Source organism: Pteronotus mesoamericanus, unplaced genomic scaffold (genome assembly GCF_021234165.1).
Source record: "Pteronotus mesoamericanus isolate MK-2021 breed Mesoamerican mustached bat unplaced genomic scaffold, CSHL_Meso_final contig_2, whole genome shotgun sequence".
Taxonomy (NCBI): Eukaryota; Metazoa; Chordata; class Mammalia; order Chiroptera; family Mormoopidae; genus Pteronotus; species Pteronotus mesoamericanus.
Window position 1 is genome coordinate 15,357,562 of NW_026555084.1, and position 23,825 is coordinate 15,381,386.

At 42.7% G+C, this 23,825-nt stretch overlaps 1 protein-coding gene across 1 annotated transcript in view; it reads right to left on the reverse strand.

Moving 5' to 3' along the window:
- The window catches only part of HMGXB3 (HMG-box containing 3), a 45,495-nt gene extending 22,583 nt beyond the window's left edge, over positions 1-22,912 (reverse strand). Inside the window, exons 1-10 of the mRNA XM_054568186.1 lie at positions 22,359-22,912; positions 19,639-19,777; positions 18,411-18,585; positions 14,232-14,729; positions 13,037-13,135; positions 10,067-10,198; positions 4,224-4,642; positions 2,407-2,582; positions 2,176-2,273; positions 16-114 (exon numbers count right to left, since the gene is read on the reverse strand). Of these exons, the coding sequence (XP_054424161.1) occupies positions 16-114; positions 2,176-2,273; positions 2,407-2,582; positions 4,224-4,642; positions 10,067-10,198; positions 13,037-13,135; positions 14,232-14,729; positions 18,411-18,585; positions 19,639-19,775 (1,833 nt within the window). The 5' untranslated portion in view covers positions 19,776-19,777; positions 22,359-22,912. The remainder of the gene's footprint in view (positions 1-15; positions 115-2,175; positions 2,274-2,406; positions 2,583-4,223; positions 4,643-10,066; positions 10,199-13,036; positions 13,136-14,231; positions 14,730-18,410; positions 18,586-19,638; positions 19,778-22,358) is intronic.
- Positions 22,913-23,825: the final 913 nt, after the last annotated feature.

Sequence of the window (23,825 nt, forward strand, 5' to 3'; positions counted from 1 at the left end):
CCTGGCTGCACTTACCAGTGTGACAGTGCAGCTGTACTTATAGGGAGGGAACACATCAGGTTTGACCTCTACAACTTTCAACTGAGACGTCTTGTTGGCCGAGCCATTTGGTAGCTGTGGATCAGAAGAAATTATTTAGTGTGTTTGAACCTCAAACTCTTGAGGTCCTGTGTTCTGAAACGGCTTGAGCAAACAGCTGCCCATGGAATTTGTACAGCCATTCCCCTGATGAGCCCTCTGGGATGCTAGTCAGCAGTCCACCAAAGGTTCCGTGTCCCTTTCAAGTTCCTAAGTTGCCATGCTTTTCTGTGCAGCTTCTAACACTGCATATTAGAAATACCATGAATCGGATTTACAAATACTATCAAGTGACAACTATAACAGCTATACACAGAAATATATGGTTGAAAAATGTTGACGTAGAAAGAAGTCTGAAAGATTATTCACTAAAATGCTCCAGAGGGAGAGGATCATGATTGTTTCCCCTTTTACCACTATCTATAAAATTTCTAAGGTTCTATCTGGAATGTAGATATTACTTACATAATTAAAAAAGATGAAAAACACATTCTAAATTGAAAGTATTTTGTAATATTGAATTTAAGTTGATTTACAAGAATATAAGATTTTCATGTACTTAACAGGTTTAACACTAGCAAAAGGGCTTAATTTAACACATACCAATTTTTTAAACCAAAGAAAACTCCAGAGAAGACTGGGCGCTTAAACAAGTGAGGGGAGTAATCTGAGGGCTGGAGGTCCGTAAAGCAGACTTACAGATGGTGTCAGCGCCGGCTGCAGTGCTGCGGTCAGTGCCGACACATCTGGTGACAAGCAGTTGGGCCTTCAAAGTGAAAGTTGGTTCGTATTCTTGTTGTGGCAAATTTAGAACTATTAATCAAAGGAAATGACCTAACATAGTGCACATGGCAAGGGACATGGCAGACCAATTTTCCTGTTCCAATTTGGTCCATAATAGGGTTTTCAAACTACAAGCCACAATCCACTGAGGGGTCATGAAATTAATTTAATGGGCTGAAACTAGACTTTGAAAAAAGAAATGGAAAAATACCAAAGTGACTGCATACAATAAGGGCATTGCTCCATTAAACTTTTAATGTGTAGCTCTATGTATACGTTTATTAGGCTGTGATATAAAAATGTGTTTCCTATTGAGGGTCTTGGTCAAAAAAAAAAAAAAGGCAGTCTGGTGAACAGTGCTAATTTAGGAAATTTTGATCATAACTATTCTAGTCACATATGGCAAAAGAACTAAAAAAAAATCTAAGATTAAATGTGCTCAAATACATGGAATTTTGACATCTTGGAAATCTTAAATAACTATATCCTTAAACTGAACCAGTACATAGAGTAAGAACCATGTTTTTTTGGTTTAAAAAATTAGATTAAAAAAATAAACACACACAAATGCTGGAAAGGACTTGAAGGCTAACTGAGCACACAAATGGACTGTTGGCAGCTGCCAGTGCTGGGCGGCAGGATCACGAGCAACTTGTTTCCTTTCTGCCTTACCTGAATCTCTACTTTCTACAGCCACCGGGCATTCATTTATTTTTAAAGGAGGCTAAAGAGACATGACAACTAAACAATATCTACTCTTAGACTGGATCCTGTACTGGGGTGGAAAATGCTTATAAAGGACACAACTGGGTAAAACTGACAGAATTGGAATACAAATGATAGCAATGTTTCAGTAACAGAATATCCCTAATCTTAGGAAGTACACACTGAAACATTAAGAGGTAAAAGGCCATGCAGCCTTATGAATATTTTGAATATTTTATACATACACACATACATATATACATACACATACATGTATGGGGAGGACACACATGAGCACATAATAAAGCAAAATGGACTAATGTTAACAATAGGTGACTCTTGGGTAATGAATACATGGATACTCTGTTTTTGCTAAGTTTTACTTTTGCAACTGTTTTTCTAAGTTTTAAGTTATTTCTACATAATTTTAAAATGTACATTTTATAATAAATTAATTAAAATATAGGCAACTCATTCATGCTATTCATCCTCCTGAGGTCCACCAAGTGTAAGAATAAGGGCCTGCTTTTGGCCTATGGCTTTGGGACACTAAATGAAGCTCCTGTTCTGAGAGCAGACAGTTCCTTCTCAGGGACGGAGGTGCCTTACCTTCACCTCTCCAGTGTGGGATGGCTGTTGGATGGGCTGGCCCAGCTGCTTCAGCGTGCTTGGCTTCAGACCACAAGTCCTCACAGAAGGAGTCTTATCTGAGACAACCAGGAGCCAAACCAGTAACTTAAGTGCATTCAGTCTCCCTAAGTCTCTCACCTCCACTCAACCCCCCACTCACGTCCCCTTCCCATCAGACAGCCCCTCCTCTGGGTCTGTCCCAGTCCTTACCGCTCAGGGGAAAGGCCTGCCTGGCCCTGGGCAGCCCCACACTGCTGCCTCGGCCCCCATTAGCTGGGGCCGGGAGGATTGCTCTCATGGGTCTTGCTGCAGCCAGTAATGAAGGCTTGCCCCGTGCTCTGCCTTTCATCTCTGGGGCTCTGGGACCAGGGGTGAGCAGATCAACTCTGGAAAAAAAACAAGGGACACCTCCTAGAAATTCGAGACCAAGAGGAAGAAAAAGTGCCATCTCCAAATAGCACTTAACTGGAGAGATAATGTAGTGGTTAGACTGTCATGCTTTAGACAGATGGGATTCAACTAAAACTTTTAAGTAGCTGTGTGGCCCTGAGCAAGTCATTTCACACTTTTGGTAACTTCAAGTTCCTAATGTGTAAAGTGGGAGAGTAATTACATATACATCATGGTCATTATGAAGATAAGGAAGTGCAAAACTGCACACAGAGTGCAATGTCAAAAGTGTAACATCAAATTCACCTCTATTTAGAGCACATATTTAAAGTATATCTGCCTTCCACATAAGAGTGGCTAGGACACCCAAGAGAACAGCCTGTTCTTCACCTTTGTAGCTCCCATCCTGAGCTCAGAGCCTGCACCACCGAAGGCCTCAACACACAGGTGCTGAAGTGGCTCACCTGCCCAAACGAAAGGTCTAATGTTCACAGCTTCATTCTCTAAGGGTGTAGAGCCATCCCAAAGTACATTGTTAAAAAACACATGTATACTTAACAATACACATACATTTGAATATGCTTAAAATTATCTCTAGAAACAGAATGTGGAGAACATTAATTGTTTACGGGAAATGGAAATGGATGATGAAGAATGGGACAGAAGGGAGATTATTTCAGCGTACATTCCTTGCACTTTTTGAGTTTTAACCATGAGAATATATTTCCCACTCAACAATAAAAAATTTAAATTATAATAACATAATGCAGAACTTCTAAACATTGCGTTAACATTATAAGCCAGGAAATTAATTGTCATGGGGGCTATACTGTGCATTGTAGGTTTATGTGGCAGCATCCCTGGCCTCAACCCACTAGATACCAGTAGTGACCCCCCACCCCAACCCAGCCCTAAGAACCAAAACTGTCTCAAAACATTGCAACAATGTTCCCTGTGGCCAAAACTGTTTCCCATTGTGAGCCTAACATAAACAAGCATGGGCTTTCAGTTACAAGACTACAAACTGCCTCTGGGAAGGAGCTACATGGAGAATGGGTTAAGCCTTGAAGGAGGGAAAGAGGGGACAAATTCAGCTCACACTTATGGATCTCCTCCTAACTGCAAGACACATGATCTTTTTCAGTCTGTATGGTTAGTCACTGATGGTAAGGTTTTTTTCAATACCCAACTCAACATTTTTCAGAGGAGAGAAGTGAAGACAAGAGGCATGTAGTGACTATGCCCAAGGCCAACTGGAAGCCAGGGACAGAGTCACAAGCAGAACTGAATTCTCTGACCACCATGACAGGAATCTTTCTAAAGGTGCCTTAATTGAGCTTCTGTTTCCAAATCCAGTATCAGGATTGAATAACAGCTTATAGTATGGCCACGGCCCGTTCCATCAAGACCCTGGAAACTGCTTTAGTGAGACTGACAGGAACCTAACAGCAGGGCAGGGACAGCAGAGTACAGGAGGAAAGGTAAATCATTCCACGCCTCTAGGCCTTGGTTTCTCTGTCTCTAAAACAGGAGCCATTGACGGCCCTGCGGCCTCTCAAGAACGCTGTAAGCACAGGGGCATTTCCCAAGCTGCCATTCTAAATGGAACGCTATAAGGTATAAACACATTAGTTTACCCTGTAGGTTTTTTAGGAGCAGGGAGTAAACTGGAGGCGCTGGTTCCCTCGGCTGGTGGCGTTACGTCTGGGCTGGGACTGTCATTCTCAGCTGTCCTCAGAGAGACTTCAGGCTGCACACCACTCTTGACCACTGGCATCTTAGTGACTGTTGTACCATGATTCCCAGGAGATTCCTTGACCAAAACATGGGCATCTGAGATGACCACTTCTTCCCACTCATTCTCCTCACTCACTTCTCTTGGAGAAGCTACACTTAAGAGCTGGCTTACAGCTTCAGAGTTCTCCAGAGTCAGCTTGGAGGTGTTTTCCTTAGTGGAGTTTTGCTCAGCAATGACAGGCTGCTGATTTCTTTTAACCACAGAGCCTTTGGAGGAGACACCAGAAGCCAATTCCACTTTGACTTTGGCTGGCTTTTCCTAGAAAAAAATAAAAATACCTTGTATGCACATGTCATTTTACATCTGGCAACACATTCACAAATATTCTCATTTGATCCACATAACAATACTGTACGGACAACAGAGAAGGAAGCTCAGGCCCAGAGGGAAGAAGAGGCTAACTTATGGTCCCAAATATAAAACTGGCCTGAATCTAAGTCTTCTGACTCCAGGTCCATTTCACTACAGTTATGCCTGAGTTAGGATAAAGATCTGCTCCTCTTAACAAACTTCTTATTAGCATACCTCTAGGTTTCAGCAAACACACACTGGTATTTTTTACCTTGACCTTTGACTGTTCAAAGCCTAACTCTCTATTTCTAGAAACTGGCTGGCATGCTGTCATATTGGGCCTAGATATTCTAAGCTGTTTATCTTGGTGGTCCCTTTATGAGATTCAGTTAACCCCAATGCAATCACAATCTCACAAGGATAGACTCAGGCATCTAACTCTTTTGGGGGAAAGTCTATCTTTTGTCCCAGGTTCTTTCAGGTGAGTCATAAAGCTGACCTACACATATGTCACAAACCTCTCCCTGGGTCAGTTTAACTCATACATATTAGTTATGTGCTAGAAAATACTCAAAATCACTAAAAATACCAGCTGCTATCTCAGATAGCCCTACTTTAAAAAATTCCTTGGTGCTTTAGCTTTTACCCAATCAGTATATATATACATGCACATGCATGCATATACAGAGTGGGGCAAAGCAGGTTTACCGTTGTTCATATGGAAAATAATACAATAATTAATAGTGTTACAAGAATAAACTGTTTTTCACATACTCACACTATAAAGCTACCTTTGCCCCACCCTATATTTATATACATACACACACTTAAAAAATTTTTTTTTAAATAGTGGTTGTCTCCAGGAAAGGTGGCAGAAAGGTTTTCTCTTTCACGCGTATAGTGAAAGGCACTGTAAACTAGGAGACATAAAACATAAAAGCTGGGATCTGGGCTCAGCTGCACTATTAATTACTTAAGTGATCCAAGGCAAGCTTCATTTGAACCCTCATTTCCCCATTATGAACAGGAGTTGGCCTCTCAGTGTTTGTCAACACCAGCAAGACTAGCCTTTCAGGTGACCCAAATGGAGCAGGACCTGGCTGCCCCACTAGCATCTGTGGCTCTCATTAAATTTCATTACTATCTTCCAGTCACTGACCAGCAAAAACCCCTAACCTTTCCAAAGCTCCCCAGGGAGCATGCCGCCTCTAGTTAGGAACCAGGAGAGATGACCTTTAAGAAATCTCCTTAAAGCATTCTCAGATTCTAACACCCACGAGCCCAGGAGGATGAGTAAACATATAGAAAAATTCCAAGTACACTGCACAGGGCTTACTGACTACTGAAGAGGGAAAATTCGGCAGAAAAACAGGAGACAAGTTAAACTAAACCTCTGAGATGTGATCTTTGAGCAAAACACTGCCCACTTAAGGAGGCTATTTTAGAACAAAAATCCTTTGCAGGAGGACTAGATAAATTAAGCAATTAAGAGCAAAAAATTCTAGCTAGTGATCTCACATTTCCTTAACTCAGCCTACCCTTTTTAGATGTCACCTTTCTTTCAAAGATGAAAGGCAAACATTACCAGGTGCCTACTCAGACCTCAATTACCACTATCAGGGAGCCCACAGGAGTGAGGCCCTGAGCCACAGAGCCTCCTATACTATCTTTTGTTCCATTCAACTCAACAGGAGCTGTGTCACATGTTTTTGGGCTAACTTTAGCCAGTATGAACTCCAGAACAATGCAAGGTGCGTCATTTCCTGACTGGCACGAATGCATTTGGAGCTTTTAGAAACTATTTACACTTGTTTCAAATATCAGAACTAAAAAAATCTTAGCAATGCTTGAAAAGTACAGTTTAGTGGAAAAGGCACTGACGTAATTAGTGAACTTAACAAGTCACTTCCTTTGAATCTATTTTTCCTCAGCTGGAAACTTGGGAGTTGAACTACCTGATAACCAGTCACTTTTAACTCTAAAATCCTAAGCACATTAATGCTACAATGTTACTCTTTTCCTTCTCATACTCTGTTCTTATGAGACTTAGAAAGCATAGAATCTTCTCTTTACATAGTAATTCTTGCAAAAACCTTTGGGGGGGTGGAATCTGACTTAACAAGTCGAGATGGGGGACAAGTAGCTAAAAAAAGAAGAAGAAAAAAATACATGTAGTTTTCATGTTGTGAGTTTGATTTGAGAAAGACAACCATGGCTCCAAAGTTATTTCAGTCATTGCAGGTTGCTAGATGACCTTGAGGCTTAAGGAGCAAAACGGCAAGTATCTGGAGGCTGAGTGTCCTCAAGGTGCCCGAGGAAGCTGAGCTCTCTTCCTCCAAACCCCAGTGGTCAGACCTGCTCCAATCTCGGCATTTCTCCAGGACCGACCGACACCAGGATGGTGTGGAATACAGCACATTCACCGGTCACCCAGCCACCATTCTGGTTCCAAGGCCGCATCTCTCCACTGGACTGGTGAGAGGGTTGTCAGTGTTTTGCTCTGGGCCTACTTCCAGTGGCTTATTTGAATCCTTCCTCTCTGATGGACTACTCCCTGGCTGCAGTCCTCACGTTCCATGGTCACCAGGGCCTCAGACAACTTGTTACTATGTTCAGATGGATGCACTGCAGAAAGCTGCCAAGGCAGGCCTTCTGGCACTCCTGACTTTCACCTTTGCTGGGCTTTGTTATTTCAGCTATCATGATGTGGGCCCCTGCAAACCTGCTGCCATGCTGTGGAAGCTCTGAGCTTCTTGACTTAATACCCCGAGGATTGATTGCACACTTCTTTGCCTCTGCTCTGTCTTTCCTTTCATCTCATACTGAGGAGCAAATAACAGGTAAGTCCATCAGTGAGATAAACCTCTTCAAATCACCTGGTTAGTTCTGGGATTTAATCTATGAGGCAAAGGTTCGAGAGGACTTGTAGCCAAGAAATTATGGGACTGAGTTCCGTATTCTGGTGAGTTACTAAGGTTGTCTTCCAGCTTCCCACAAGACTCACAGTGTAACTGAACCTTATATATGAGCCTTTGCATTTTAACTTATGAAATTATTAAAAGAGAACTCAGCTTTATTACTATCAATACCTGATCAAACTTCTACATTTTCCCTGGGATACTGGAGAAAGGGGAAACTATTAATTCATAAGTAAAGATTATAGAAAGTTAGTCAGCACTTAATGTTTGAAAATTTTCCCCTTTGTTCAGTTTATGCCAGTCACTGATGGTTATATATGTCTTTGGGAATCTTTAAAGTTAGGAAATGCTGATATTTCACATTACTAATCTTTAACATTTGGAAAAAAGAGCCTGGAGTTTCTGAATACAGAGAAGAGGCCCCTTGTATCAAAATACTATCAATTCTAAACTAAGACTTAATCCTTAAATGTGTTCATTTTACTTGTCCTGACATCTACAATACAAAGCTTTAAGTAATAAAGTGTTGTTTTCTCACTGTGAGGCTCTCTAATGCGAATATATTTTATGGAAATAAAATTTAAAAACAAGTTATTTCAATCAAAGATTGGGGGGAAAAGACAGAAAATAAGAAAAGAAAGCCAAAGTAAAACACAATCTGAAGACGTCAAGGCCAAAGGGTCAATAAGACTCTTCCAGGCAAAAGCACAGGAAATAAGGCCAACAGACCTGCTGTGCCTGAGTGAAGAAGGACCGAGGAGGATTCTGACTACTATCCAATTCAATCTCCCTAGAGCAGCTGGGGAAGTACATTTTGGGGAGAATAATTAGGTTGGAAATAAAGTGAATGGCTTCACAGAGGCACGTCAGCCATCAGAGGTGAGCACAAGAAAACAGGAAAAACCTCCTGAGAGAGACTAGCACTAGATCCTTCTTGCCCCTTGAAGTGATCACGTTGACAGCTATAACAGAGACAGTAATTATTCTGCTGCCAACGATGACAGAAGTGAAGCCTCACTGAGGATTTAATATATGCTAGGAATGTGTCATCCAGTTTGAGTAATCTCACTTGACCCCTGCAACAACCCCAATGATTTAGATACTATTTTAACTTCCAATTACAAATGAAAGAAAACCTAAATCAAGAATAGAGACATAAAATGATTTGCCCAAGATTACCTAGCTAAAATCTTGGGAAGCAGGAGTCTGAACTGAGGAAGCTGACTCCGGAACTGTGTTCCTAATTATTATCCTATTCTGTCCCCTGGAATTGGTACTACCCTGAACTCCAACACTCAGGCAGAGGGCAAAAGTCACCATCCCAGTATATCTCACAGAGCTGTTCTGTGGAAGCTGCCCCAGAGAAACTTACTAAGTATACTGCTATGTAAGTTTTCTCTACGCAAATAAATTCAGGCCATGCTGAGGTAAACACATTACAAACACAATCCTAGCCTAAGTTACTTTCACAGAATCAATGCCCTCTTCCCTTTTCTATTTACTCAAATCACTGATCTTTCAAGACTGTCTCCTCTATAAAACCATCCATGACTATTCCAGTCTTTTTGGCCCTGAATAGTTTATAGGCTAACATAAAAAATGTGACAAGTATGTATGAATTACATAGTCAGTTGCAAGCATAAAATAGGTAACAAAATGCATGTGTTGAACTGAACTTTACAGGGGCATAGCTCTGATGCTCATTCATTTATTGAGCATCAAGTACTTAGAGAGTCAGAGGCATATATATTTGGAAAGTTAAGCGTATGAAAGATCTTGAATATTAGGTTAAGAGCCTCTACTTTTATTAGGAGCATGGAAGACCGAAAGGACTCTGAGTTAAGGAGAGAGAAGATGTGAGCTTGCATGTGAATAACAAAGCAGTCGGTGTAGGGGGTGAATTGTTAAAAATTTAACCCCAATAGGAAATGAATAAACAAACATGGTATAGTCATCCATGGTACCTTATAAAGCAATTACAGAGAATGTTTTTGAAGAATATTTAATGGTATGATATGTTAAATGAAAAAAGGCAAGATACAGCCCTTGCTGGATTGAATGCTGGCCTGCGAACCAAAAAATTGCTGGTTCAATTGCCCAGTCAGGGCACATGCTTGGATTGTGGGCCAAGGTAATCAGTCAATGTATCGCTCACATATCAATGTTTCTCGCCTCCTCTTTCTCTCTCCCTTCCCGTCTCACTGAAAATAAATAAAATCTTAAAAAGAAAAAAGGCAAGATAGAGAACTTGTAGATTCGCAGAAGTAAAGGCCAAAATGTTAATAATAGCTTTTCTTTGGGTGGCCTAAGGTTATGGAAAACATTTTATTTTTTCTTCTTAAACAGTCTACAATGGAATGGACATACCTATATGGTCAGAAAGTAAAAATAAATATTCATTTTAAAGTTATCTATTCTTAGGAGAAACCTACTTTGTGGGCTTCCAAAGCAGGAATGGCCAAATAGATCTTACCTTTGGGATCCACTTCCCTCCTAGGAAGTTGCCACAGGTAGGGCACTTAGGCGGTTTGTGCCTGGTGACATATGTAAAGGAGCAACCCGGGCTGGTGCATGTCCCATGGCCACGGCGGGTGTATGTAGTGGTCTGTAAGGAGACAGTGGGTCAGAATCAACAGCACGGTCTAACCTCTCTCGGATCCTGATGAGCATCATAACCACCACAATGCCAGGAGGGCACCAGCGTGTAGAAGAGCAGGCAATTTATGGTATGAAAGGGCAGAGGTGGAAATGTCTTAAGATACAACTACTGCACTTTATAGAAATGGAGAAACTGAATTTGAATGATAAAAGATAGCTGTCCAAGGTTACAGTTAGGCACCAGAAGAATAAAAATAGTAATAGCTGCTATTTTGAAAACTGAGATATTGACTAACATATAACATTGTATTACTTTCAGGTATCCAACATAATGATCAATATTTCTATATGTTGCAAAATAACCACAACAATAAGTCTGTAACATCCATCACCACACATAATTATAAATTTTTTTCTTGTGATGAGAATAGTTGCTATTAATTGAACAGGAAACCACATAGTGCTGAACACTTTACAGAGTATCTAATTTAATGCTCTCAACAATGCTATGAAGTAGTAGTATTACAACTAAGGTTCAGAATGGTTAAATATTTTGCTTCAAACAGTGGTGTAGCAACTCAAGGGCAGAGCTAGACCTAGAAACCAGATCTCTGGTTCTTGGTCCAAGATTCCTTCCATGCACCCAGCTGCACCCTGTAACTCTGACTACTTCAAAGAATGTGCTTCATCTTTACTCTTATTAGATAAAAATCAAAGAACATAGAGTTCAGAGATATAAAAGTAGACCATGGTCACTAAAAAATGAGAGGGAACTCAGAAACCAGGTCCTTTGACACAATAGCATTAAATTACTATTTTCGACCTCTGGTTGGCAATCCAAGTACGCAGAGGGTAGATTTCTTTAAGTTATACCTGGATTTTCAACTGTGCCAATGGCTGGTGCTCCTATGTCCTCATTGTTCAAGGGTCAACTGTATTTGCATGTGAATATAGTCAGCCACTGGCTCTTACCACCTCTGCTGATTTCCCTTTCAACAGAATGTATTACAATGGATTGCTGCATTTCAGTTACAAATAGAAATTAGCCATGATCCATCTGTAGATTAATGCTGGAAATAGCATACTTCCCCACTGGATTTGTTCTGTCACTTATAAATGCATATTCTGCTATTAATCCCAGCTTCCTAGCCTGGCCAATAAGCAAAAACCTCCCTTAAGAAAACACCAAGCTGCCACTGGGCTATCGCTTTCAGGACACCTAGGAAAAGGTGATTATGACAGTGGCAACAGGTCAAAAGTGAGTGTGAAGCGGTGTAGCACCCAGGAAGAAGACCAGGCCTTGGATTCCAGCTTTGCCACCGACACACTGAATGACCTGGGAAAATGTCACCTTAGCTGGGTTTCCTTCTCTGTGAAATCATCTGCTCTTCCTATTTCATGAATGTATCTTGAGCAAAAAATGAAGAAATGAGAAAACATGTCACTTACTAAATTGTGAAAGATTCTACAGGTATGTGAAGGACTATAATTAATGGGATATGAGGCATTTCTTACGTTTTTCTCAGACAGTTGCCCCTTACAGAACAATCATTCTGATTACCCCCAAAAAGCAGAGTAAAAATTTAAATTAAGTTAGTTCTACAAATAAATTACTATAACTCAGAAGTACTCCCAAATAGCAGCTTGTAAAAATGACTATACAAAAAATGCTGATGTTCAAGGCTGATGTTTCATCCTCAAGTATCACTTTTCTAGGAGAGCTTGGCTTACAATTATTAGACCATGAAAGAATAGTAATTTCCAGGAGAATAAAAGTTTGGGGTAAAGAAGGACTCTGTCCATGAAATCAGTTTGCAGTTCCTGTTTTAAGATACTACCACTTTCTTATGTGAGATTATTTATTCATAGAGGGGTTTTAGAAGATAGACTGTGATACATTATAGATGTGTATTATTACTCTTAAAGACCCACAAAAATAATTAAAACGAAGTTAATAGCTAATGAGCCAATAAAGGAGAGACAACTCATAAAAACATTCAATTAATACAAAAGAAAGCACAAAAAAACCCAGATAGGACAAAAGGAAAATAACTACTAAGGTGGGCAAATTTAAACCTAACCATATCAATAATTATATTAAATATGTCTGAAATACCAAAACTAAAAGGTAGAGATTGTCAGACAGGTCTTATGGTTAAGATCCAAACTGTACTCAGCGTACAAAAGCAAAAGCAAAAACCTGAAACCAAAACAGACCAAAAAAACCCTTTTAAATAAAAAGATATAAATAGGTTAAAAGGATAAAAAAAGGTATACCTGATTAAAAAAATAAGAAAGCTGGATATAAAACAAAGTAGGTTTCTTCGGTAAGAATATTCCCAGAGATTAAAAAAGCCATTCATAATGATAAAGGGGTCGATTTATCAAGAGGCCATAACAACTCTAAATGTTTATGTATTTAATAACACAGTCAAGGTATATGACACAAAACTAAGAGTACTGCAAGATATAAAACTACAATGTACTTATGAACTATCTCATGTAAATAATTTTCTGGACCTTTTTTCGAACCTGTACAACAGAACTGAATGAGATCAGCGGCTCCTCAGTTTCCTAAATCATGTACGCTTCTGGAAACTGGTTAAAAGCCACGGAACCTCTCCCAGGGAAGTGCTCTCAAGGAGAAAAGTTCGTGTGTAACTTGAGGAATCCACCTATCCTGTGAAGCTCCACAGACCCACCCTCCCCCAGGTAAGAACACCCGGGCTAGATAATCTCGGAGACCTTTGCCAGTGCCGGTGTCCTAAGGTCTAAGACTTCTAGAAAACAACGTGCAAGAGAATTCTTACAGAGCCCTATCTCCGTTAATTCCCCACACACTGACCAGTTTGATGGAGGTGGGATTTTCCACAACCGAGTAGGCAGGAAGAGGCAACATGATGAACTGTGTGGCCGGAGCAGAGGAGCTGCTCTCACTGGAATCCTGTGGGCACATGGAGAGAAGGAGGGTTTGGCTGAGACGGAGTGAAGAACACGGAGGGCCTCCCCCAATACTGGAAGATCAGATCAAGTCCAATAACCACAGTGTGCTTATTTTTCTAAAAATGAATCTACAATTATCTCAAAAAAATAGAGAAGAAAATACTACCATAGGGAATGTGCTATCCTCATTTTATAGATAGGAAAACTGAGGTTCTAAGAGACTTAGGATTCCTAAGATCACATGAGCAGTTAGGGAAAGAACCCAACCCTTCTGACCCTGTCAAATGTTCCTAGCACCTTATCAATCTGTCTTAACCCGGCCGGTGGACTGCTTCAGTATCATAAGCAGTACTCAGACAACAAACAATAGAATGGATTTAGGTCTGGCATGGATTCTTTTGTGGGGGTACCTGTTCTCATCTGTACAGCACTGGGGCTACAACAGTTGATCCTCTCAGCAGAACTCCTACCTCTCTGAGGATGCCATCCTACCGAGTGTAACAGAGAGCATGGTGGCAGCTTCCTACTTCCAGGGGACGAGGCTGTGCGATCGCTGAAACTGCTCTTTCCCTTCAACTGGCCATGATACTTACGCTCTGGAGAGAGACTTGCCTCTTCTTCCTCAGTTACCAGTCCCATCAACCTGAAGAGAACTTCCTCCTTCCTACCTACTCTGTGCCCATGAAGACCACTTGAAAATTTTCCTACACAGTTCAAGGTGCCATTGTGCTTGTTGAAACAATCTTCAGGGAACATAAGATCCTGACCGATACTAATACCCTGACAGATTCTGGCTTCCACTCATGGATAATCCAAATATGATTTCCATCCTTCCTGCTAATGTACTAGATACCCTTTCATATGAAGAAAATCCCAGCTATGCGGGGCAACAGGAGCCAGTGAGAGTGCCAGAGAAACAGAGAACCTTGGATCAAGTCCAGGGGCAAAAAGCTCGGAGAGAACTGCCATCCTATTAGAACTAGAAGTGCCATGTCAGCAGCTCTCTTAATTACTACAGCCCCGGAACCACACTGCATGGCGCTAGCTGCCTTTTCAGTAATTCTAGAGAAAGTACAAGACATCACAAAGCCACTTACCCTCATGACTGTCACCACTGACATGCTCTCCCCAACCTGGGGTTGAGGCACAGCGAGGCTTGCAGCGGGGAGGTCTGGTGAGCCGTTCACTAAGGTCTCTTCGATTACCAGGCTTGTCTGGTAAGGCTGGTGGTTCTCCCCTACTTCCAGGGAAGCCTCCTCCAGGAGCACGTCCTGGCTGAGGACCTCCGAGGCGGTGATCTCCTGCACGGCACCTGGCTGGGCAAGCGCTCCCACCTCCTCAGCTAGGGCCTCCACAGCCAGGCACTGCTCTGCCATGCCTGTGTGGCTGGGCACTGTCTCCAGGGCAGAGTTGGATACAAGAGACGGTCCTTTAGGGGACACCTGGTTCTGGGCCACACACAGCTCTAGCTGAGGGCAGCTGCGATCCTCCTGCAGGCTGCTCTTGGGGATGATGATGTAATCTGAGCGGGGAAGGATCTTGCGGAAACCTGGGATGTCCGGAACCACAGCAGTCAGTGTAGAGAGCTTAGAGTTCTGAAGATGAAGAAAGGGAAGACAAGTAAAGATAAATGGAGTCAGGCCACATGGGTATATATTTTGGAGCTTTTCTTTTCCTGAAAAAGGGACCAGCAAGACTCTATTTTCCTGACCTAAGACCTAAATAAGGTAAGCCTCTATAACAGCAATGTCATCTTCATTTGAATCACAGTTTAATCAATGTAGTTTCCTCGCTCATTCACAGAAGACAGATAACATGGATTAGACTCTGCAAAGGGCACTGACCTCGACATCTGAAACTGTGAATGGGAACTCCGCTGCGGCACAGTCTTGAGCAATTGTTCCCCATTTTGGGACTAGCTGCTAGAACTATAAAATGAGGGAGCTGAATCTAGCTATTCATGAGTTCCTTTCTGGATCTTATGCTTTAGGATTCCACAGTAGCAGAAGATTTAAATAAAAAAATTTATACTGTACGCTTAAAAAAAGAAAAAAAAAAAGAAAAAAGCCTGAATTACAAGTCAACAGGCCCAGATGGAACTCAAAGCAGCAAGAATTCAGGCCTTACTGGTTTCTCCCAGACTTACAAAGAGGATGAAGAGACCACAAAGCGAAGAAGGCTTCATGAGAGAAAGTGCATTGAGAGGGGTTATATGACAAGGGCCTAAATATACTGGGGATGAGTGAAAAGAATGTAAGACTGACCCAGCATCTTCAAGTTGAGAAAATAATTTCCTGACTTTAAAAACAACACTATTAAGTTAGATACTATTATTATTCCCATTTGGCAATGAAGAAATTGAAGCTCAGGGAGGTAAACTTTCCCAAAACACAAAATTAGTAAGTAGTGAAGTTGGGACTTAGTAGGCCAGCTCAGGCCTCCTAAGATGCTCTGCCTCCTCTCCCCTGACAGGGACTGTTTCCCAGACTCACAGTTTATGAACAAGTTATCTGGAGGAGGGAGTACACAGTGGCATCCCCAAGACTGTAGGTAACATGAAGCTGCTCCGGGAAGAGGAATGCCAGGCCAATAAGGACAAGATACCTAAATGGCAGTGGCAGACGGATTCTGCTAAGGAAGACCAGGTACTAGAAGCACAACCCTGCATGGCTAATTGTCACCAAGAAAAAGGTGCTTTTGGGTTTTTGTGGTTTTTTTCCAATTTAAACTGCGAGTTACCCAATAAGAAAAATAGAAAAGTTCAAAGTGAACAGTTAAGGGAGAACTGATATTAAATGGAACAAAAAAAACCTTCAGAAACATCTTTTAAGAAGGACCCTAAGTCAATTACAAAAGGATCCTTAAATAAATCAGAAGCACTAAGTCAATGAGTCTACTTAAGAGTACAAAGGAAGCACTCAGATGAAACATGAAAGCAGACAGACCAGATCCTTCATGGAGCCTTTACTGGAAAGATAATGGAGAAATGACATTCTCAAGTCATCCTTTGAAGCAGACAGGTCAGGAGAACAAAACTAAATGATGGCAAGTGCACAGGGTAGTCTGGGCTTAATCAACAAATCCAAGGACAGAGAAACCAGGATGGCCTGAGTGACATTCATCTTACAGACTGGAAGGAACAGCACTGGAACCACGGGCCCTGCCATTTGGCAGGAGACCTGAGGGGCTGCTGAGGAGACAGCCTGCCCCAAGGAACCTGACAGGCTCCTTCCAAAGCAAGCAGGCAGGAGGGTCTCGCCTTCACATCAGGCCATGTGGCTGAGGTCACACACTGCACACGAAGCCTCACGCAGCCTTAGCACAGTCCAGGTGCTCGTTAAATGCCATCTTTTATTATGTGGTCACTGGATATTTACACTACTAAAGAATATTTATTGACTGAGTATGTGTCAAGAATGCACATGGGCACTTTACGTTATCTATTTTAAATTGTGCCAGCAGATACTATTATCTCCATTTTACAAAAGAGATAACCAATACTCAAAGGTTGAATGGTTTTTCCAAGGTCAGAGCTAGTTAGTAGCAGAGCGAATCTATTCCTGTTCTTTGTGACAGTGGCAAAACAGTGGCAGGTATTAATTCACAATGGACAAGGAAGAATCACTGCATAGGATTTTTTTTAAAAAAGTCTTAATAAGGCTGTACATTAATGTCTGTTTTAAAATGATTATCACTCCAGATTAATTAAAAATTTTTTGTTATCATGGGCAAAAAGATTGCTGACTTTATAGGGGGGAAATCAAAGGGAGTATGTGTATTTCTTCCAGACTCCACCTCCTGTCCCCCCAGGGACTGTTTCCCAGACTCAGTTTATGAACAAATTATCTGGAGGAGGGAGTACACAGTGGCATCCCCAAGACTGTAGGTAACATGAAGCTGCTCCGGGAAGAGGAATGCCAAGCCAGTATGGACAAAATACCTAAATGGCAGTGGCAGACGGACTCCGCTAAGGGATAAATACAGCCTGTTCTGCTATAACATAGTTGCATTCCTGAGGAACCTTTGCTCTACATTATCATAAAAGTAGTTACAGCCCTGGCTGGTGTGGTTCAGTGGACCGAGTGCTGGCCTGTGAACCAAAAGATCGCCGGTTCGATTCCCAGTCAGGGCACATGCCTGGGTTGCAGGCCAGAGAGGCACACTGATGTCTCTTTCCCTCCCTTCTCCTCCTTCGAAAAATAAATAAAATCTTTAAAAAAAAAAAAAAAAGAAAGTTAAGAGACCATTGTTTCAACTGAAAAAAATGGAGGCAAGGTTCGAAGGTTTCCACTTGCAATAACAGGGTTATTTTCCCACAGGAATTTTAGCTTTAAAAAATACAGCAGTGTCAATAATTCCCAGTGTATTTTGTTATTGTGAACAAGAATAACAAAATGGCTGACAGACACGAACCCAAATGCTTCCTTGCTTATTCCTTAATCCAGTGGTCCCCAACTTTTTTGGTACCAGGGACTGGTTTCATGGAAGACAATTTTTTCGCAGAGCTTAGGCAGTAATTTGAACGAAGCTTTGCTTGCTCGCCTGCCACTCACCTCCTGCTGTGCAGCCCAGTTCCTAACAGGCCACAGACTGGTACCAGTCCTCAACCTGGGGGTTGGGGACCTCTGCTTTAATCCACGCACTCAAAGCTTCAGTCTCCTCCATCATCTTCTGCTTTAATCTTGCATTTCTGCTTCTAGCATAGCTCAAAACCACCAGTGCTTGACATTTTACAAAACAACTGTATCTATCTCTAAACACAGAGCCTAACTGCCGATTGTTATACACAAATTAATTATATTACATTCAATTCATAATATGCACACTCATGATGTAAGAGAAATGTTTATATGGAGTGGGCAAAAGTAGGTTCACAGTTACAAGTACACGAAACACAGAGTTTATCCTTGTATATTTTTCCACTCAAACTGTAAATCCACTTTTGCCCACGCCGTGTAAGCTACATTAAAAGAAAATAATATTAACTACCCATAAGAATAAAGGGGCTCCAAAATAGGCTAAAATTCAGAAAAGGAATCTAAGGCTTGCTGCAGATAACTCAGAAAATGTCAGCTCCATGTACTGCTGCAACCAAAGAGGACAAAAGAGTACAGGGTATCATCAAAATTAAAACACACAATGAGACTCAAACAAAGAAAAATGACTCAATTCAAAGTTTTCCCAAGAAAAGGAAACAGGAGAAGAGAGGTGTTGGTCTCTCCAAGGTCTTTACCACTAAACCAATGGAAAAATCAGTTGGAAAAAAAATTACTTACAGGATCCAAACCTTCTTTCTCTAGTTTGGCTTTCTCCAAATAGTAACTCCTTTCAGCCACACTGAGAAGCCTCCAACTCTCGCTAATCTTCTTATTGATCTCAGACTGAGGGAGGTGTGGGAGCTCCTGCTGCACTTTCAGGTAGATGTCGTAATAGTAAAGAAGGTAAGCCGACCTGAGGAGGCAATGATTTAAGGTTATCTCTCCAGTACATACTGCAATGTTATAGAGACTGAGTGGTAAAGAGGTAGAACAAAACTCAGCTTTTCACTTCAAAGCATTTAACTAAATAGGAACTGGAGCAAAGAAACATTTAAATACCACCACCAGATGGTATATCAAAAGTTTCTCTTCAGAAACCTGGAAGCAAAGGCTTGTCTGGTTTACCTCCATGGACCACTCTTTCTGCAGGGATGACTAGCTTTAAAACCCAGAAAGAGCAAAAACAGATATAAGTGCCCTGCCATTCCACTCTCAGAAAGGTTGTTTAGGGGAACGATTCACAGTCGGGTTACCCCTCACACTCTTTACTCCTCCACACGGACTCTGCTCATCTTACTGGTCAGTATCACTTCGCCAAGGCTGAGAGAAGGAAGCGAGTAGAGCTATCAAAGTGACCCAAAGGGGGTGGCCACAGCAAGAAATTGGAAGTGTTCACAGTTAAGAGGAAGAACAGAGCTATAATTTGTACAGTCTTTATAGATATCTTTGTTACTATTTACAATTCCACATTTTCATTAATGCTTTAAGTATGTAAATTCTAACAATGGTAATAAAAAATAACATAGTTCTTTTGTACGGTAAGTCTTTCCTTAACATTGTTAACAGGTTCTTGGAATTGTGGCAAAACAACATACAATGAAACCAATTTTACCATAGGCTAACAGATGTAAACAAGAGTCCCATCAATGTTATAATGAAATGACCCTGAAAAAAACTGATGTTATTCAACGACCTGCTGCACACAGCTTCTACCATTTGTATGGCACAATTTCCTCTGCGAGCCTGGAAGCATGACCAAGATCTGGCTAAGAATGGCAACTGCTGACATCAATCTCCTACTTAACACTCCCCATCTCCCTCTCCCCCAAACTCCAATGCCCATCCAGAGACTTCAACTGACATGACACTCTCAGTGAATTTGGACGCAGCCTTAAAGTGTTCCTCACCACAGCTCTCCAAGCAACTACTGCTTATAAATGCTAGCTACCAAAACATGTTCACTTACCTGGGTTTCTTGGCCTTTTCTCCATGTATTTTATACTTTTTCTTCTTCTTGGGTGGCCCAGGGGAGGTATAACAGTAGGATTCCTCAATTTCCTCCATCACGACAGTTACCTCAGTACCATCATATGATGCATCCATGGCTAGAAGACAAACACAAATATGTTTCAAGAATCCGTCCTAAAGGGAACTGCAAATGACCCCTTATCCCTGCCAGGGCCTTAATGCTGAGTCATTTCCCACACCCTGCAGGTCCTAAGGGGTACTTATTAGACATAGATTTCAAGATTCCCCCTGAAGCCTTCTGAATCAGAACGTATGGAAGTCTACACCTTTACCAAGTGCCCTAGGTGATTCCTTTGACCAGACAAATGTAGGGACACTGGCTTAGCCCTTTCGCTTATAGTCATTCAGGGGATATTTACAGTAATCCTTCAACCCAAAGGTTTTTGTCCCACATTTTAAGAATTCCACATGGTAACAGGTAAAAAAGAATTTAGCCAGAAGTCAGAAGTTCCCTCCCTCACGTTCCATCACCTTAAGCAAATTGCGTCATTAATTCATTGTCATTCATTCAACCATGCAGTAGGTGCCTATATATAAGAGATTTCTTTACACTCTGCCAACCTGTGTGACTTTAGGCAGGTCCTTTAGCTGTTTTAGGTTTAATTTTCTCATGTATAAAAAAAGAGATGTCTCACCCACCTTACCACAGATTTATAGTGGCAAGGCTCAAGGGTATTACAGACATAACCTTATTTGAGAATAATGAAGTGCTATACAAAAAAAAAAAAAAAAAAAGGGTTTATTATGAAGGATGAATAATCTTTGGCTGAAATGTTTAATGACCTGCCCAAGGTCACCACAGCAAAGAGGGACTTGCATGGCAGGTTTGTTTGTTTTTTTTTTAATTTCAATAATCCAATTCTCTGAGCCTTCTTTCATTATTCTACACTGCTCCCCATCTCCACTGGCAACCCTCTAAACTTTCTGCGATGACAGAAATGTTCTATTATTTGTGCTCTCCAACATGGTAGCCATTTATGGCTAATAAGCACCTGAAACAGCTGGGGTGATTAAGGAATTGAATTAATTGTAATTGTAATTAATTTAAATAGCCACATATGGCTAGTGGCTAGGGCCTTAAACAGCACAGGTGTAAACAGTAATCTGACAGACCAAACTTCACTCTCTGCCACTAGCCTAAGAAACACAAAATCTGCTAACAGCTTTTCAGAAAAGGAAAGCATGCAACAGCTCAATGAGCTAATTGTGGTCACATTCTAAGTTGGAGTTTTACCCACAAGACTCAATCCTTGGAAGGAGAAAGGTTCCCAGAAACCCCATGGATTTTATAAGAAAATAATATGCTTGCTCCTAAAAATGTGTCCATTTTTTGAGAGAATATAGGATTCTGGGAAGAAGGAGTTCTGGTGGTAAACAAAGGACTGATCTGTGTAGTACAAAGCCCACTCACATCTCATTTAGACCTCGCCACACAGGTGTTAAGGTGTCTTATAGGGTATAATGAGAAAAAGAGCACAGCATGTTGCGTCAGGAGATCTGGATCCAAGTCTATCCTCTAACCATGTCATCTCTGACAAATCTATTTCCTCCCCTAAATTTCAGCTATTCCTCAAGTGAGATGAAGAGGCTTAAAATCAGTGGCTCCTAACTTTTTGGGAGGCAAGAATTCCTTGGAGAATGCGATGAAAGCTAAAAACCCTTCCCTAGAAAATGCAGGCAAAAAATAGTCCACCTATAATTGTAAAGATATAGTCCAGGATAAGAACACATTATTCTATTCCCAAAATTATTTCTAGTTCTGTGTCATCTCTAAATTATTTCCCTTCCCATTACAACACACCCACACACACACCCACACCCCCACCCCCTTCCTCCCTCCATTCTGTCATAGTGCAACCCTGGAAGGGCACCATAACCCACAATTTGGCTGGGTAGGAGGCCAGTGCCTTCACTAGGAAAGGGAAGCTGGAGTATTCAAATCAAGGCTATGAGGGGAATGAGATTTTTTGCCCTTAATAACTGATTTCTCAGCCCTTCAGAGTATTACAGAGAACAGCAACAACTTCAGGAGCACATGTGTAAAAAATGGCATATAAGGTTTTAGCGTCCTGAGCAAAAGGAGTTAGTAAACACAATCATTACAACCACCTTGGAGGTCAGGGGCAGGAAGAGACCACCCTGTTTTAAGCCTGGATCCAAGACTGTTTCCAGATCCTACGCCTCAGTACAGCAATGCCAAAAAGAAAAAAGCAGGACAATATAAAGGTTAAAACCAAGGGCTCTGAAGGGCAGAAAATCAGGATTCTAATTTAAGTTACACATTTTAACAGCACCCGCAGAGCTCTGTGACCTTGAGCAACCTACTTGCTCTAAGTCTCAGTTTTCTCATTTGCAAAGCAGTCCTAAGGGCAGGCAGTACTTGAAATTTGCGAGACACTTTGGCTGTCACATCAGATTCTCCTCCCAACCTCCTGAGATAGCTTTGGTGGGTTTGACGGCTCGGCTATGGACCAGGGTTTGACGCTGGGCTAGTTCCTTTTCCTCTCTCAGATGTCCCAAAGGTATCGAATGCGGGAGGGGACTAAGGCTCACTTCTCCTACTTTGTAAAAGGCAGCAGGGCCACAGCACCCAGCTCGAGGTCGCCCAGCAAGCAGGTCGCGACACGGTGCAGCACGGCGCTCGAGGGCGGGACTTACCCGGAGGAGCGTGCGAGCCGCGAGGCTCACATTCCCAGAGGCACCCGGCCCGGGGGCTCGACGAGCGGGCAGGCCCGCGCACTCGCGCTCCCCGCTGTCGGCGAGAGGCGGCTCCAGTCGTGACAGTGGCAACAAGGAAGTGGAGGCGAGGGCTCGCGCGCGCATCCCGGGGACTGGAGGAGCCCCGGCCCCGCGGCCCCGCCCGGCGACACACGGCGCGGAGTCGCGACAGCCCCTTGCGCTCCTGCTGCTCAGAGTCGCGATATGAGGTCTTGGAGGGTGGGTGTGGGAGCACAGGTTCACTCCGCAGGCTCTTCACAGACGCCTGCCGAGGGCCCCGGGGGGGGGTCAAGCCCCGGGGAGCCCGAGAAAGACAGCAGAAACACGGATTTCGCCGCGGCACCGGCTTGGCGGCAGCGGCACCAGCACCGGCAGCAGCAAGGGAAGACGCGGCAGCAGTAGCAGCAACAGTAACCTCGAATCGCCTGGGAGACCCGTCCCGGCGGCCCTCGCGGCGCACCGGAAGCGGCCGCGGCGCGTGACTGCGTGCGACCCCCTTGCGCAAGCGCAACAGCCCAGCCCCAGCTGAGGGGCGGGTCCTTGGAACTGCCTGATGATTTAGAAGGGGGGCTGCTAACGCGGACGGACTATTTCCGGCCTGAAGTTCTGGAAGCCGGCGGAAGCTGCGCCCGCCTGCTGTGGGACGACAGTGGAGCTTTCCCCGGGTCATTCTTGCAGGGCTTTCAGGTAACTGGGGCGGGGCTGTGCCAAGAGCGAAGGATTGAGGCTCTGCTTCACCTCTCAGAGCCACGTCCGGCCCTGAGGAGCCCCAGCCCAATTCTCTCAGCACCGCGATCAAGTCCTGACCCAGCCCTCCTCAGTACAGTGCCTGCTCGTTCAGGGTAGGGTTCTTAGTGTCACACCAAGGCGCTCCTCCCTACGGTGATCTGCCCTCAACCCGTCCCTCCCACCGTCCTTCACACAAGAATGGTAGTGAGTTTCTGTAGTAATTCAAACTGAACTGAATAGAGAGGCTATGGATTGTATTGTCCTTTCCCGCCGATGTTACAGATTGTCCCACGTTTGTACAAGTCCCCGCACGACCCTATTTTGCAACTGTATTTCCAGAATGCCTCCTCTTCTGTAGCTACCACTGTCACCAGCCTTCTCCTAGTCACCGTCATATCCTGCCTGGACTGATGCAGCTTCCACTTCCTCTCTTGTCCTTCTGCAATCTATTCTCCACACAACAGTCAGACTGATCTTTTTGCACTGTAAGTCTGATTAGGTCACTCCCTGCTTAAAACCCTCCCGAACAATTCAAACTTCCTAGCTTGACTTAAAAGACTTTGGTTTGCCTCCTGCTTCAATCTCTTTCCTTGTCTCCACTCAAACTTGGCAATTCCCAGATAAGGTATATGGTCTATAGCATTAAGAACACTGGCTTTACGGTGAGCCTTACCAGGA